The 17,229-nt window shown below is 50.3% G+C and overlaps 1 protein-coding gene across 11 annotated transcripts in view; it reads left to right on the top strand.

The window, feature by feature from the left end:
* The window catches only part of AK8 (adenylate kinase 8), a 114,010-nt gene that overhangs the window by 17,163 nt on the left and 79,618 nt on the right, over positions 1-17,229 (top strand). For 9 of the 11 annotated variants that reach the window (XM_081067563.1, XM_081067559.1, XM_081067565.1 and 6 more), the window contains one exon: positions 899-967. The exons of the other annotated variants lie outside the window; for them this stretch is intronic. In XM_081067563.1, coding sequence (XP_080923689.1) covers positions 899-967 — 69 coding nt within the window. The remainder of the gene's footprint in view (positions 1-898; positions 968-17,229) is intronic. 11 annotated transcript variants of the gene reach the window in all.

Below are 17,229 nucleotides of genomic sequence, written 5' to 3'. Positions count from 1 at the left end.
GAATGTATTCGACCTCCCACAGCCTTTATCGGGGATGTGAGTGGGAGTGGGGAGAGATTTTTGGCCCCTGATTGTGTACTACAAGGGGAGTCAATGCCCACCAGGCGTCCACGGCCCCCTGGCAGAGCTGCTGCTGCGTCCAGACCCCCAGCATGGAAGGAGCGTGTGGGGTACAGTAAGGGTCCTCGGGGCGATAAATGCCACAGCACTGAGTCCTTGGGGACCAGGCACGTCCAAGCTCCTCACATGTATCATCTCATTTAATCTTCGGAAGCTCATTGTCTTCATCTCATGTACGAGTGAGGAAACCGAGGCTCAGAGCATTGAAGGCACTTGTCCAGGGTCACTCAGGGTGGCCAGGGCCCAAACCATGGTCGTCTGAGTCCCTGGCTGACACAGTGGCCCCCAAGGGTCTCCCTGGGATCTGTCTTTCCCCACTCGGCCCGTCCTCCTCCTGAGACCAGAGACCTCCAGCCTTCGTCCTACCTCGCTCCTGGCCCTCTCCTGGGAGCTGGGTACAGGGATGCCGTGTTCCCCAAGGATGTCCTTCATCCCACCTTCATATGCCAAGCCAGCCTGAGGAGGGGCAGCAGTGCTCAGGGTGGAGGCTTGGAGGGAGCCTGGAGGCTGTCGGGTGGGGCAGGGGGAGAGCATCTGGGTGGGGGCACCGGTAAGCAAGAGCGAGAGGGAAGGGGGGGCAGGGGACCCCGGAAGAGGGCGGGGCCGCAGGTGGGCCTGGGCTTTGCAGAAGCCATGGGGCATTGGCCAGGCACCTGCAGAAGCTTGGTGTCCACATGGCTGGGTCCTCAGGTCTCTGCCGAGTCCCAGGGCTGCCAGCTGTGTCCTGCCAGCTCAGCAGGCAGGTTCAGGCCCTCACCGTGTGTCCTCTTTCCCGTAGTCAGTGCCCAGCACGCTGCTCGTCAAGCTGATTCAGGAGCGCCTTCGTGAGGAGGACTGTGTCAAGCGGGTAAGAGAGCCTGCGTGGAGCCAGCGTGGCTCCCGCGGAGATGGGGGCTGGGTGACCAGGTAAAGGAGGGTTATGGGCATGTGTCCATGTCCTAGAGTGGAGATGACCAAGGGCCTTCAAAGGAGGGTAAAACAGACAAGTCGGAACTCAGTGAAGGTCAGCCTGTGGCTGTGGATTTCACCTTGGATGGAACCTGGTGGAATCTGGGGTGTCCACTGAGGCACCTGTAGGAGAAGAGCGGCCCGTCCCAAGGGGTCACAGGAGAGCGTTTAACAAAAGGACAGCTATGGAATGGGGGTAGCTTGTAGATAAGGCAACCAACCAGTGCTGGTGAAGTGGCCTGAGACCCATAGTGTCGGAGCTGGACAACCCTGGACCTGGAGGGGCAGAAGGAGAATGGGGTGCCCCAAACTCTCCTTCCATCCTCTGATTGGCCAGTGCCCCCTTTGGAGGTTGAATCAATTGCCAATGGCCAATGATTTAATCAACCATGCTGGTGTAGTGAAGCCTCCATAAAAACCCAATAGGACTGGGTTTGGAGAGGTTCCAAGTTGGTGAACATGTGGGGATGCTGGGAGAGTGGCACCCAGAGGGCAATGCCCTGTGCATCACTTCCGCCTGGCTGTTCCTGAATTATATCGTTTTATAGCAAACCCATGATCTAGTAAGTACAGTGTTTCTCTGAGTTCTGTGAGCTGCTTTAGCACATTAATTGAGCCCGAGGAGGGAGTCCTGGGAACCTCTGGTTTATAGCCAGTTGGTCAGAAGCACAGGTGACAATCTGGACTTGTGACTGGTATCTGAAGTAAGACCGAGCCCTCAACCTGTGGAATCTGATGCTATCTCTCGGTAGATAATGTCAGAAATGAGTTGAGTTGCAGGAAAGACACCAGGTGATGTCCTAGAATTGCTTGCTGGTGGTGTAGGAACCATCCGCCACACACACACTGGAATTGGTGACTGGAATCCCAAAGAAGAGTGGAGATAGTGGGAGGATGTGGAGTGGCAAAAGAGGGACAGCAGGCACAGTGACTGACTGCTGTGCACCGATGGATGCTGCGTGAGTGCTTTTCCCCCACCGGCTCCTGAGGAACCCTATTTGGTCAACACCATTACTTCCCCATTTTAAAGATGAGAAAACTGAGGCCCAGTCTCCCCCCGCCCAGTCCGCAGGTGATCTCATCGTTCTCATACGAGTGTCTTGTACAGAGCAGATGGTTTTCGTTTTAATGAAGTCCAATTTATCAGTTATTGGAACTTTTTTTAGTACTCCATTTTAATTTAGTGCTTGTTTTTTTGTTATATCTCTTTGTATACTTTTATTTTTATTTTTTAGTGGATGATCTAGCAATTACAATGTACAGGCTTACGTTTTCACAGTCTATTTAGAGTCAGTGTTTTACCACTTCAAGCAGAATGTGCAATATTAGGTCCCTTTCCTCTCCCCTTCATGTTGTGATTGTCTTACGTATACATCTATATACATTGAAAACCCCATCAGGCAATGTTAACAATTTTTGCTTTCAGTCATTAATTATATTTTAAAGAACTCCAGAGGTGAAGAGTCTATTATGTTTACCTGGGTATTTACCATTCTGTTGCTATCCCTTCATTCCTGATGATCCAAATGCCTCTTTCTGCCTGAAAAACTTGTTTTAGCTATTGTTTTTTTTAAATAAAGCAATTTTTTATTTTATTTTTTTAAAGGTCTTTTTAAATTTTTTTATTGGGGAATTTTGGGGGACAGTGTGTTTCTCCAGGGCCTATCAGCTCCAACTCATTGTCCTTCACTCTAGTTGTGGAGGTCGCAGCTCACTGGCCCATGTGGGAATCGAACCGGCAACACTGTTGTTCAGAGCTCGCGCTCTAACCACCTGAGCCACCTGGCCAGCAATTCTTTTAGAGCAGGTATGCAAGTGATGAATTCTCTTGATTGCCCTTCAGCGGAGAATGTCTTTATTTTGCTTTCATTCCTGCGGGATATTTTTTGTTGGATTTAGAATTCTAGATTGAAAATGTTTTCTTTTGGCACATTACAAATGTTTCACTTACTTTTGACCCGTATGATTTCTGATGGAAAATCCAGTCACTCAAACCCTTGTAAGTAATGCATCATTTTTCTCTTGCTACTTTCAAGATTTTATTTGCTTTCAATTTTCAGCAATTAAATTATGATAAATGTCTTGGCATGAATTTCTTTGGATTTATTCTTTTTGGGGTTTGCTGAGCTCCTTGAATTTATAAGTTAATGGTTTTCTCCAAACTTGGGAAGTTTTCAGCCATTATTTCTTCAAATAATTTTCTGTACCTTTCTTGTTCTCTCCCTCTCAGACACCAATGACATGAATATCAGACCTTTTGGTATTTCCCCATGGGTCCCTGAAGTTCTTTTCTTTTTTCCCTGTGTTGATAATTTGATAATTTGTTTGAACTCTCTTATCGTCTTATTTAATAAGTCAATAAAGACTTATTGAATCTTTCCTCTCCCATCTCCATTCTACTACTGAGCCCATCCAGTGAGTTTTAAAATTTGATTATTGCATTTCTCAGTTCTAAAAATTCCATTCAGTTCTTCTTTCTACTATTTCTTTGCTGAGGCTTTCCATTTGCCCATCCATTTACAGCTGACCCTTGAACAACACAGGTTTGAGCTGTGCAGCTCCACTTGCATGTGGATATTTTCCAATTGACCCACGCAGTTCAAACCCTTGTTGTTCAAGGGTCAGTTTCATTGTTGGGAATCGGGGTGTGCAGACCCCAACTGTAAACTATACATGGATTTCAGCTGTGGGGGAGCTTGGTACCCCTAACCCTCCTCATTGTTCAAGGGTCACCTGTACTCGTTGGAGATTTGTTATCATTGTTTAATAACAGCTGCTTCAGAGGCTGGTCCGATTATTCCAATACCTGAGTCATGTCGTCGGTGGTGATGTCTCATATCTTCTCCCAGGTGGGCTGAGATTTCCCTGTTTCTCCTTGTGCTGAGTAATTTTGTATCCTGGACATTATTTATTTATTTATTTATTTACTTATTTATTTATTTATTTAGATTTTAATGAAAATATAGCGAACATACAATATTATACTAGTTTCAAGTATGCACCATAGTTACTCAACATTTATCTACCTAAAGAAGTGATCACCATGGTAAGTCCAGCGACCATCTGACACTGTACCACATTATCACAATATTATTGACCATATTCCCCGTGCTGTACATGATATCTCCATGACTTATTGGTTTTATACCTGGAAATTTGGACCTCTTATTCCCCTTCTGCTTCCCCCCCTTTTAAATGTACCCATTACAGTTGACATTCAATATTATTTTATATTAATTTCAGGTGTGCAGCATAGTGGTTAGACATTTATATAATTTAAGAAGTGATCCTCCTGACTAATATACTACCCACCTGGCACTATACATAGTTATTACCATATTATTGACTATTTCTTGTGCTTTCCACCCCATGACTATTTTGTAACTAACTACCAATTGGTATTTTTTAGTCCCTTCACCTTTCACTCTGCCCCCCAACAGCCTCCCATCTATCACCCCAACAAATCTAGTCCCCATCTGACACCATACATAGTTACTGCAGTATTATCGACTATATTCCTTATGCTATATCCTGATTCCTGTGTAATAACCAGTTTGTACTTCTTAATCTCTTCCGGTTTTTCACTCACTCCCAACCCCCTCCCATCTGGCAACCATCAGTATGTTCTCTGTACCTATGAGTTTGTTTCTGTTTTGTTTATTTTGTTCCTTAGATTCCACATATAATAACCAAAATCACATTGCATCTGTCTTTCTCTATCTGACAGTCCACTCAGCACAATAGCCTTCAGGTCCATCCATGCCATTGCAGGTGGCAAAAACCCATTCCCTTCCATGGCCGAGCAATATTCCATTGTATATGTGTCCCACCTCCTCTTTATCCATTTTTCCACCCATGGACACCCAGGCTCCCTCCACATCTTGGCCATTGTAAACAGTGCTGCAATGAACATATGGAGGCACATGTCCCCTTGAAGTAGCCTTTGGATTTCTTCAGACAGATACTCAGAAGTGGGAATACTGGGGCTTTCTTTGTCTCTTGTTATAGCCTTTGTTTTAAAGTCTATCTTGTCTGGTATAAATATTACTATCACAGCTTTTTTTCTTCATGAAATATTTTTTTCCATCTCTACTTTCCATCTGTATATGTCTTCAACATGAAGTGATTGTCTTGTAGGCAGCATATGTAAGGGTTTTGTTTTCTTACACATTCATCCCTCCTATGTCTTTTGATTGGAGCATTTAATCCATTTACATTGAAAGTAATTATTGATAGATATGTAGCTATTGCCATTTTCTTATTTCATAATTTTGATTATTTTTTTTCTCCCTGTCTTAAAGAAGACGCTCTAACATTCCTTATAATACTGGTTTGGTGAGGATGAACTCCTTTAGCTTTTTCTTGTCTGCGAAGCTCTTTATCTATGCTTGGATTCTAAATGATAGCCTTGCTGGGTAGAGTAGTCTTGGTTGTCGGTCTTTGCTTTTCATCACGTTGAATATTTTGTGCCAATCCTTTCTGGCCTGCAAAGTTTTTGTTGAGAAATCAGCTGACAGTCTTATGGGGGCTCCCTTGTAGTTACTAACTAGTAACTTTCTTGCTACTGCTTTTCCTCTCTCTTGCTGCTTTTAAGAGTCTCTCTTTGTATTTAACCTTTGCAATTCTAATTATAATGTGTCTTGGTGTGGGCTTGTTTGGTTCATTTTATTTGGGACTCTCTGTGCTTCCTGGACTTTTATGTCTATTTCCTTTGCCAGGTTGGGAAATTTTTCAGTCATTATTTCTTCAAATAGGTTCTCAATCGTTTGCTTTCTCCATCGTTTCTCTTCTCCTTCTAGTACGTATGTGATGCAAATGTTGTTATGCTTGATGTTGTCCCAGAGGTCTCTTAAACCATGCTAGTTTTTAAAATTCATTTTCCTTTTTGCTGTTCTGATTGGATATTTTCTACTACCTTGTCTTCCAAATTGCTGATTCGATTCTCTGCTTCATTTAGTCTGTTGGTGATTCCTTCTAGTGCATTCTTCATTTCAGTTATTGTATTCTTCACTTCTGACTGATCCTTTTTTATGAATTCTGTGTCCTTTTTAATGCTTGGTATCTGTTTGTTGAAGTTCTCACTAAGTTCCTTGAGCATCCTTATAACCATGGTTTTGAACTCTGTTTCTGGTAGGTTGCTTGCCTCCACTTTGTTTAGCTCTGTTTCTGGAGTTTTCTCCTGTTCTGTCATTTGGGATGTATTTCTTTGTTTCCTCATTTTGGCTGTCTCTCTGTTTGTTTCTATGTATTAGGTAGATCGGCTATGTCTCCCAGTCTTGGCCGGGTGACCTTATGTAATAGGGCTCCCTGGCCACCTGCTCCAGGTGTTCCAGGAGTGTCCCTTGTGTGGGTGGTGTGTGCCCTCCTGTTATAATTGAGCCTTGATTGCTATTGGCACGTCAGTAAGTGGGATTAACCCTCAGGCTGACTGGCTGTGGGGTTTGGCCACAGCCACTGCTTATGGGCTGCTATGCAGAGGGCTTACCCTACTGGGTGGGATTCTCGTGCCTGTTGAGACCACTTTTTGTGTGTGCCACTCGTGGGGCTAATTGGGTGGTGTTCTGCTGTGGTCTGAAGCCAACCTCCAAGTATGTTGGTTCTGGGGCTCCTCTGCTCCAGTGCAGGCCCAGGTCACCCACTGCCTATGACCAGCTGGGGACTTCCTAGTAGGAGCTACAAAGCGATCCGTGTTGTTCGTTTCCTGTACTAACCCTGGAGGCATGTGGGACAGACCATACTGCAAACTGAGGACGGCTGCCACCAGTACTAGGCCTGGGGTAATTCCACAAAATGCCAGGACTCCCAGAGGCCTGCTGCCACCTGCCAGCTCCCTTAAGGTTTAGCCCCTGATAAAGCCTCCTATGGTAAGAAGGTTGGTGAGGCAGGGTCTCAACGAGTCGCTAGAGGGGGAACAGTTGTGGTCACCAGGTTAATGTAGACTCTGGTTTGGCCCCAGTGCTGAGCCTGGAGCTACTCGGCAAAAGTCTCAGAGCACACCGAGGCCAGTCACTGCCACCCTGGGACCCATGGACTCTGATAGTTTTCCAAGAAAGAGTGCAGTGTGGAAGGGGCTGGCTGCTCGGGGAGAAAGTGCCTCCAGCTGTGCGCAAGTTGGCTGCGGCGGGGTCCCAGCTGAGTCAGCAGAGCAGAGCTGTGGAGCTCCCCCGGCCAATCAGATTCAGATTTGGTCGTAAGCGTAAGCGTAGGGGGCGGGCTCAACACAGGAAAGATGGCGCCCGCCTGCTGGCTGCTCGGGAGGAGGACCCCTCACAGGGAAAATGCCGACTGTCCTCCAGCCCTCACTTGGTAGCACATACCTCCTTCTGGCCCCCGTATGTCTCCGAGGTCCCCTGAGTGACCGTCCCTGCGCTGGAGCTCAAGGTGAGTGCCTGCGAGTGAGTGAGTCCGTGTGTGGGCCGGTTAAGAGGACGCCTGCATTTTCCGCAGCTTTCCATCCCACCTGGAGGTCGGACTCCCCATTGCTTTTCACAGACAGGTGTTGTGGGGGCTCCTCTTCCTGGCACCAGTGCTCTGGGCTGGGAAGCCTTGTGGGGGGTGGAGTCCCTCGCTTCTCGGGGGGAACTTGTGCGGCTGAGGTGTCCCTCCTGGTTCTCAACCACTACATGGAGGTTTGGGGCCCGTTCTGCGTCTCCGCCCCTCCTACCAGTCTCTCCGTGGCTTCTCCTTTATATTTTTGGTTACAAAGCTTCTGTTCAGCCAGTCTTCAGATGGTCCTCCAGGTGTAATGTTCTATAATTTAGTTGTAATTTTAATGTGTTCACGGAAGGCGGCAGGCGCAGTGTTTATTCTGCCATCTTGGATCCCTGTCTGTCTGGGACATTTTAAATGCCGCTGAGGCTCGGTCTTGTCTGAGTCATGTGTTGCATATTGATATGTTTGTCTTCGTAGGCAGCTGACTCAGTTGGGCTCGGGTCACAGGTGTCAACCACCTTCTCTGGGTGGTGGTTTTGGTCCCACTTCTGTTTTCAAAGATTTGCGGTGCTGTGCAGTGCTCTCCAGCTCAGTGCTGTGTGTGCCCCTCAGGGGCCTGGGCAGAGGCCATGCTGTAGTTTATTTCTCAGTGTCAGAAGTCTGTAGAGGGTCAGACCTATGCATGCAAAGCTTGGAGGTGAGCCCTGAGTCCAGAACCAGCTTCATTTGCTTGCTTTCCTGAGCTCCCCTCCCCGTGGTTACTTCTTGTTCCCTAGTGGTCCTCCTTTTGCTTTCTGGCCAGAAAGCTGGGATGTTATTTATTCCGTTCTGCCACAGGCTTCCTGTGACTACACCTGCAGCCAGTGCCAAGGAACAGGGGGACAGTAAGAGGAAAATTAACGGGGCTTTGTTTCATTCTGTTGGGACTGGAAAGAAAGGGTCCGTGGTCTCCTTAGAGTTTCAGGCTCCTTTTGTCACTGCCACTGCAGCAGGGTTGCTGGGGCCCGGAGTGTAAGGAAATAGAGAAAAGACACACACACAGAGATTTCCCCACTCCGTGGTTGTTGGAGCCCCCTTTCCCACTGCCCAAGCCAGACAGAGGCTCCCCCTGGCCCTGCCTGTTGCCTATCTCAGGCTGCAGGCTGCTTGAAGACCAGGTTTTGGGATACTGGTTTGCTGCTGGTTTGAATTCTGCTCTTCTTCCCCGAGTCACCTGCTACTGAAGACTTTTCTGAGTCTCCAAACAGCTGCCCCGTGCATTCTGTCCTTATAACATAGCTGCTTTCAGTGAAGTGACAGGATAGTGTGTGTGTACTCCTTGCCCAGAGCTGGGACTTGTGTGTGTTTAATATCTCTCTCTCTCACTCCCCGCCCCCTCCTCTGCTTAAAAATGGATTGAGAGACCCAAATCTGGACAGATAACCTGGTCATCTTTCCAGTGCTCTGGTGAACAAGAAGAAGTTTTCAGAGGCTCGCTCTGTGTGGTCCTCAGCCACGTGAGTGGGACTTACGAGAGAGGAGATGAGGTGTCGTGTGGGTTTCGGAATCTGACTTGAGCAGCGTGTTTTCCTCTGACCTCAAATTGTTCACAGTAAGCTGATGGAATCCTGAACTTCCCCTTGGTAGTCTCGCATAGTCTCTCCAACATGCATTTAACTCCTGTAAACCATTCCTGGGCTTATCTAAAAGCTCGGTCCACACAGCCTCTCACCGGCAGTGTGGACAAAGTATGAGACTCTCACCGGCAGTGTGGACAAAGTATGAGACTCTCACTGGCAGTGTGGACAAAGTATGAGACTCGGCATCGCAAGGCCTTGCCAACTGCTACCACCATATCAAAACAGTAATCACATTTCTTATTAGTATTATCAATTAATTATAAGTGACATTATTCTTTCATTGTACTATATGACCATTTCGTGCACTGTAATTAATACTATTGGTTGAATGAACACCACTTATATTGATACTTATAATGCTATCAATTTTCATTACTATTACTATTTTGATGATGGTGCTACCAAACTGATGAGCGAAGATGGGGGACCCTGAGTGTGCCCTTTGTCCACCACACCACAGAGGCCGTGGTCATTACACGGCTGACGGTGAACACTGATTGGGCATGTAGGGCCAGGGGCGGCGTCCATGATCTCATTTCACCTGTACAACAGCCCGATGGGGGCGGACTGTTGTCACTTCTGTTTCAGGGACGCAAAATCTAAGGCTCGCAGAGTCTCGCTCAAGGTCCCACAGTCAGTCCCAGAACCGAGTGGCACACACGGAGCTGTGCTTTTGGCCACGCTTGTCTTCCCAGCGCGTCCCTCGGGGGGTGGGCAGTGCCTCCCTTCCTGCTGTCTGTAATACGACCTGAGCATTGAAGCACCTTCCGGCCTTCCAGTTCTGATTCTGATCGTGTCCAAGCCCTTGTTTCCTGGACAGGAGAGAAATCTCTCCTTTAATTTATTTGAAAATGTCTCCTGAGCCTCCAGGGGCAGCCAGTAGCATTTCCATTTTTTCCCGGTGGAGACAGGATTTCAGGAGTAGAGGTGAAGCTCCTAATGATGTGCTTTGGTTGTTCAGAAACAAAACAGACCCTCATCCAAAGTAAACAGGCCTTCTTGCTTTTAGGGAGAAAAATGACACACATGCATATTCATTTATATGGTAATTATTATTCAGCTACACAGGGACTAGAATTGGTAATTGAGAGCACAGAAAGAATGCAGGGGGTAGTGTTCAGGGAAAAACCACGCAATCGGAACCCATTGGGGTCCTGTAGTTAATGCTGGGTTTTCTCCTTTTTTTTCTGTTTTGGTGTAACACAGTCTCTTTGAAGAATGTCTTTGAAGTGACCGTCAATTAGAGGAAGAGAAATCAACACTTTCTGTTGGACGTATGAAAAAGAGGAGGGCTCTGCGTGTTGGGGACCCATTTCTTAGGGGCAGCCAAGTTCTTGAATTCTGAGAGTGCCTGTTGTTCAGACCACACCTCTAGGGCAAAGGGAGGCTAAGAAATGAGGCAGCGAGTTCGGGATATTTGGGGAAGGGCTCAATGCCGAAGAGATTCTAAATCTTCATGTGTGCTCTCCATGTTTTTGAATTACTGAGTGTCCTTCCCTTTCTATGGCACCCACTCCATCTCTCTGTTGCTGCCCTCACTGCTTCCTGGTCCTTTCTTCATGTTGCCGCCAGAGGGATCGCTTTTAAAAAAACGGAATGAATTTATTTCTCGACTGCAATACATTCGCATGGCTCAAATTCAAAAGGTACCCAATCCCTCTTGCACGCCTATCCCCCAGATACCAGGTTCCCTCCCCTGGAGGCAGCTCATGGTGACACCCCCTGGAAAGAACATTTTGCACGTAGAGAAACATGGGGCTTTTTAGAGTCGATCTTACTGTGTCCCTCCACCCCTGAGAACCTTCCCGGCTTGCCATCCTTCTTGGCTCCCTGTGCAAAGCCCCCCAGGTCTGGGCCAGCCTGCGGCCAAGCTTCAGCCCTCTGCCTCTCTCCTCCGTGCCTCTGGCCCCTCTGCGGGGGGACCAGGGGGCCTCCAACTTAGCCTGCACCTGCCCCACTCCGGGCCTTTGTACATTGCGGTGGGCAGACCCCACAGGGTTTCCAGTGTTTCCCCTCTTCCTGGTGTCCAGGCCTTATGAACCCCTCCCCTTCGGTGGGGGCAGGACAAACAGAATAGGGCAAAGGTGGTGAGGCATCACCCCCCTGATGGCATTGCATGATCTAAGACGCCGCCATAGCAGACCAGAGAGTGCCCCCCTGTTCTGGCTTGAGAGGTAAGCTGCCATGTTGGAGACTTCCCCCGTGGGCAGCCTGTGGGCCCTGAGGGCAGCCTGCAGCCTCCAGCCAGCTAGAAGCCAGAGCCGTCAGGCAGACACCGGCATGGACGTGAACCCTGCTCACAGCCTCATGGGGCTTTGAAGCAGTTCTGCCTCAGGCCCCCGGAGGAGGACATAGCTCAGCTGACCCCGTGAGACCCTGAGCAGAGGGCCGAGCGGGGCGGGCTCCCAGTCCTGCCACACGGAAACTGAGATCATAAGTGTGTTGTTTTACGCCACTGAGATTGTGCTCATCTGTTACGCAGCCGTAGAAGACAGACACACGTGCTCTTTTCACTGCCTGAGCTGCCCCCACCCCGTAGCTGGACACGGCTTCTCATTCCTCAGTCTTAGGTTAAAGTCACATCTTCAGGGAGGCCCCCTGGCCTGGGTTTCCTGTTAGATGAGTTCCCAGCGTCCTGCTTTCCTCCTCCTTCGCACGTCCACACTTATAATTAGGAATGGGAGTTCTGTGAGGGCAGGGCCCCACCTGTCCCATTCTGCACTCTCACATGGTACCTGGCACTGACTCCAGCTCAGGAAATATTTATGAAATGAATGGTTGGATGCCGTCGGATAATTCCCGAGTGCTGCACCAACGTGGCAATGAGATCCTATTCCAACTTGCTCTTGACCCAAGGAAGGGACGGTGTTGCAAATCCAACACAACTATGCAAGCCAATCTGAGCGTCCTCATGGCGCTTTCAGCAGCAGGAGCGCGTTTGCCCTCAGGCCTCCCTGGGGAGAACCTTTTTAAAGGCTATTGCCCTCCCAGGCTTGCTTTTGTGTGAATTGTGGACATGTGTTTACTGACCGTTCTCATCACATCTTAAACTTGTTTCCCGTTACTAGTGCTGTCGAGGTTTCCGTTTGGCCTCCGCCGCCTACAGCTTGACCAAGTTCACTGCTGCACCCTGAGGGTGGCATTGTACCCCAAGACCCAGGGTTCAGGTGTTTGACAACTGGTCTTCTGATGTGATCTTGGTGCCCTGTGCCGACACTTCCTGTGTCTTCCCTCTTCCTTCCTTTCATTGACTAACAAGGCTCAACCATCAGGACACTGGATTTTAAAATATTAAGTGAAAGCGCACTGTAATAGTGAGTCTGTCTGAATTCCAAGGTGTCTTACCCATTTTTTAAAAAACACTGTCTTTAGAAATCAGCCTGCCTAAAACCTTTTAGGAAAGGGGAGACCGAGGCCCAGATGGAGGAAGGGCCTCAGCCTCGATCAGAGGACAGTGGGCCAGGACCGCAGGCATTTTACCTGCCACCCCGCGAGCTTCTCTGCTCCCTGGCCGCCAGGCCTGGCTTTAGTTGAGGACTCCGTGATCTTATGCCAGTCCCTTTGACAAAGGCATTTTTATGTCACCAGAACCAGATTCACTTGGAATATCATGGGCAGGAAAATACTGGCTAAGAGAAAGAGAAGAAATGTTTCCATGGGTGGTCACCCCCCTCTACTATGGGGGAGAAGGACAGGCTTCTCCCGATTATGATGTCAGCCCGATTATGATGGCTCGTCAGACGGTTGGAGTGTTATCACCTGTGCACAGGCAGAGGCCTCCAGGCAGCAGGGACGTGACTTACGGTCTCCGCGGTGGCGGGGTCCCCTCTGCAGGCCTGAGCCAACATATCTGTACTGGCGGCCGCAGCTGGGAAAAGGTGGAAGGACCGGTTTTGAGAGGTGCGGAGGCCTCAATGCATCTCGCATGGAGCCCCTGTAATTGCAGGCAGGCCACGTGGCTCTGGGGACGTGCAGTGCCTCCTCTGAAGTAAGACTGTCTCTCTGTCCCGATTGAAGGAGATCGGACAAGCCGAGTGCTTAGCACCGGGCCGGCCCCGAGGTCCACGTGGGCAGGGTTAACTTTTCCCATGCGAGATGAGCAGGTGAAGCAATTAGGGTCTCTTAGGAGCCGGGAGAAACAGCTTCTGCGCACTTCACGGTGGGTGTGGCAGCCCTGGGCACTTCTGGGGGCGGCCTGTGACCTGCCTGCGGGCTGCACAGTGTGCGTTTGGAATCATTGCTCCAGCGAGCTGTGGGACACCCCCACAAGCCGAAGGAGGACGATTAGCAGTCTTTTACGTGTAGTGTAACATGACGTTTCAGAGCCAGCTGCAGCCTGCCTCCCCGCCTCTGTCCGTTTCCCTTGGTGTTTCGTTCATTCTGCGAGCTTCCACTTGGGATCCGATGGTCGTGCTCTGGAGGTTAGGACGGGGTTAGAGGGTGGCAGAGGACGAGGCACGAAGCCCAGGCCCAGAAGGCGGCTCCCCCTTAGCAGGCTGAGCTGGGCTGTTGGGCAGGGACCCTTAGTGTGGCTGTGGCAGCAGCTGGCTCCCTGGAGCTCACCTGGTGGCCCGTAGCCTCCTGCATCCCCGCTGTGTGTGGCAGCGTCTTCTGCTTCCCAAAGCACGATGCTCGGAGCCCCCACATGAGTGCAAGCCACACTTGGACTAAACAACTAGACCCGCCGTGTGTCTGCATCCTCCTCTGGGGCCCCGGACGGAGGCCTGTGGAAGGGCGCCACCCCGTCTGCATTCAGTACCAGTTCTCACCATCTCCTCTCATCCCAGCACCAGGTCGGGAAGTCTCCCTAATGGCCCCACCAAAGCCAGAGGAGCGGAAGACGGGACCTGTCCACTGGGACACGTGGTCGGTTAGCTGGGATGGAAACGTCACACAGGAGTGGCTTTCCCACAACTCATCGGGCCTGTGACCTTGTTATAGTGAAGCTTGGGAAGGATACAGACCAAGGCCCGAGCGGAGCCCTCAGCCGGGTGGTGGGGAGCAGAACTGGTCCACGGAGAGAAAGGGACGACCGGACGATGCTGAGCTGGCGTTTCTCAGCACATCACGTGTGCCAGGCGCCGCGGGGGCGCTGAGGCACCTTCTCACCGAATCCTCACACTGTCCTATGGGGACTTCGACACCTAAGACCTGTGGGCACCTCCTGTGCGCCAGGGACCGTTCTAGGCCATGTTAGGGACACAGGGAACGGGGAAACAGAGTGCCAGATTCTGTGGGCACGCAGCTGGCCGTGCGGCAGCAGGAAGGTGCTGCATTTCTCCCATAGAAACCCACTGCTGGTCCAAGGGAAGACACTTGATGCCTAGAAGAAAAGCCCGAGTTCAAGATGGCTGGCTCCACACAACCGCCCTCCGTGAGCTGAGGACAGAATGTGGACCCCCCTGCTGAACTTGAACCACACCCCTCAGTCCCTCGTCACGCAGGTCTGTGACGCACACTGGAAGCGGGTCACACTCACCCCCAGTTCACAGTGGCGGCGGCTTCCTGTGTTGCACGTAAAATGCACACTCGTGCTCTGCGTTCACAGGTTCACTTCTCTTTAATCTCATTGACTATCCCGGAGGCGCTCAGTTACGTCACGACGCAGGAGGAGATGAGGTAGCATACTTTAGACTATGGAACCAGACTTTAAAATTTACTCGGCAGCTTTCTAGGGTCTTTGTCTTTTCTTTTCTCCCTGTTTCGGTCTCGGATTTATGGTCCCCTGCCCACCACGCAGTCCGGGTTTTACGGGGGAAGTGCTCACGGAGTGCAGGAGCCCGACTCCGGTCCATGGAGCCACCAGCTGTTTGTTTTATTTCTCCTTGCAGTGTCATTGGACTGGCATTAATTACCCAGCTTTCATCCACTGACAGGAGCAATACAGGATTTTCTTGCCATTCTTTTGACACTCACGGGTTTATAGATGTCACTTGAATCCTCTGAGGAGTGCGGTTGTATTGATCAACAGCTCTGCTGAGGCCCGGGGCTGTGTGTTCCTCTAATACAAATGCAGTTAGGGTTGCAGAGCTTCAGAGGGGAGGTCTGACCCCCACTCAGGAAACCCACGGCTCGCAGCACGCTGGAGCAGGGGCCATGTGGGTGCACCCTCATCACTCCCTCCCGTGTGGGTGTTGCTGGGACCCTGCCATCAAGGCCATGGTTGGTGGGTTGGCCAGTTCCTTGATACAGGACTTGTTCATGGCACGCGTGGGCCCCTGTCTGCGTGCTGAGTAGCAGCACTCAGTGTGCCTATGGGTGACAGACTCGTGTGCTGTGTGTACTATGGCCCCTCTCACTGCAGTCGAGGAGGAAAAATTGGTGGCCGAAATGCAGGACAGAGTCTGATGTCTGAGCAGCTGTGAGTGGACTTTGGAGCAGCAGAGGGTACCCGAGAGGTGCAGCGATGTGGAAACGGGAGTGGACTCAGAACTACCCACCGACTGCGTCACCCTCGGCAGATTGGGTGCTGACTCAGAGGCTGGAGCAGAGGCCTGGCTCCCGAGAGCTGGAAACCCTCCTGGGGGGATGGAGCAGAGGGGCCGCAGGCCCTCACCCCCATTCCTACGCTCCAGTGTCGATTTCTCGGTTGGCTGTCAGCTGTGAGAAGTATGGAGTGTGCCAGAAGGCTGCAGAAGCAGTGAGCGGCTCCCGTCTCTCCCGCACCTGCTCTCCCCCACACATTGTGGGGCCTTCATGTCCATCGTCGCATCTCATACTAAATTCTGTCAAATGTGAGCAGTATTCCTATTGTCCAGATAAGGAAATGGTCCCACAGCTGACCAGCGGCCGCCGGCTGGCTCAGTGCCACCAGGCAATAGGATTTGATAGAACTGTGAATAGTAAAGTGGATGATTTTCAGCTCTAATCCATAACATATTAATTACCCCAGTTTTTAATATAAATAACCCAACGACATATAATACTAATTATAAATAAGAGTATTGGTTAGAATCCAAGAGCAAATGTGTATTTTATTGGGATAGCTTTTATTTATTAAGACATGTGGAATTCACCAGTATTAAGACTGATGAGTTCTCATTCTCTTGCAGACTTAAGAGACTTCACATTCCCCTTTTCAACAACTGGTCAGGTTGGATTTTTCCTGGAGCTGCGTAAGGAGTCTGGTCTGGAAGTGGAGTTGGAGAACGAGTTTAGGGAGACTTGGAAAGTGGTCCCGGCCCCCCAGGGAACTGAGCTGGAGGGAAAACGTCGTTCTGACTGGGAGAGGGAATAGGGTGGAAGTGTTTTCCAGTGGAAGGGACCCAGACACAACAGCTGGGACAGTGGGGCAAGTGAGCAGTGTGTGTCCGCACCAGGGGGCAGGAGATGGTCTGAAGGTGTGGCCCAGGTCCGCCCAGGTCATTGCCCACCTTTTGGGGGCCTGAAATGACAGCTTTGTACAGTCCTCCCTTGTGGATCAGCCTTTTTTCTTGTGGAAATGCAAATGGTCTTGCCCTCCAGTTGTTTTCAGGACAGAGAAAGGAAGTGATGCCTGAGGAGCACCTTATCATCACACTTGTTATTGAAGAGCTCACGAGATAGGTTCAGTGATTTTCTCATAGGTGGGTCTCCCTGACCCCACTTTGTAGGGCACTGAAACTTGGGGGTTAGGTAATTCAAGGTGACAGGGCTACGGGGTTAGAGCCAAGACTTGGACTCAGCCACAACCATCCACAGCCAGTACTTTCCCCGCCCCAGGGCCCGGATGGACAGGCCTGGGCGTCCCAGGACGAAGGGGGCAGAGCCCCAGCTCAAGGGGGTGTTGAGGAGTCCAGGGCTGGCAGCCTTGGTTTTGAGCTGTGCCTGGATCAGTGGATTTGGACAGGAGAACGAGGAGCGAGGTCTGAGGAGGCGTTTGGGGCCTGTGGATTGGGGACATCGCAGCCTTTGAGGATGAGGCTAGCAGCTTGGTGCGCACATCAGCACCCCAACTCGAAGCCAGCCCCGAACTTTCAGCACGTACTTGGGAATTCCCCAGGAGAAGAGTCACTGACGTTGTTGATCAGACCTGGGTGACTTGTCAGCCCCCCTCCCTGTGTCACCCCATGGGGTTTCCCCTTCTTTTCATGATTTCAGGAGCTGGCACAGTTGTAGTAGGAGAATCAGG

This window comes from Rhinolophus hipposideros (genome assembly GCF_964194185.1).
Source record: "Rhinolophus hipposideros genome assembly, chromosome: 11".
Taxonomy (NCBI): Eukaryota; Metazoa; Chordata; class Mammalia; order Chiroptera; family Rhinolophidae; genus Rhinolophus; species Rhinolophus hipposideros.
The sequence above is the reverse complement of the archived record's forward strand: the minus strand, read 5'-3'. Positions and strand labels throughout refer to the sequence as shown.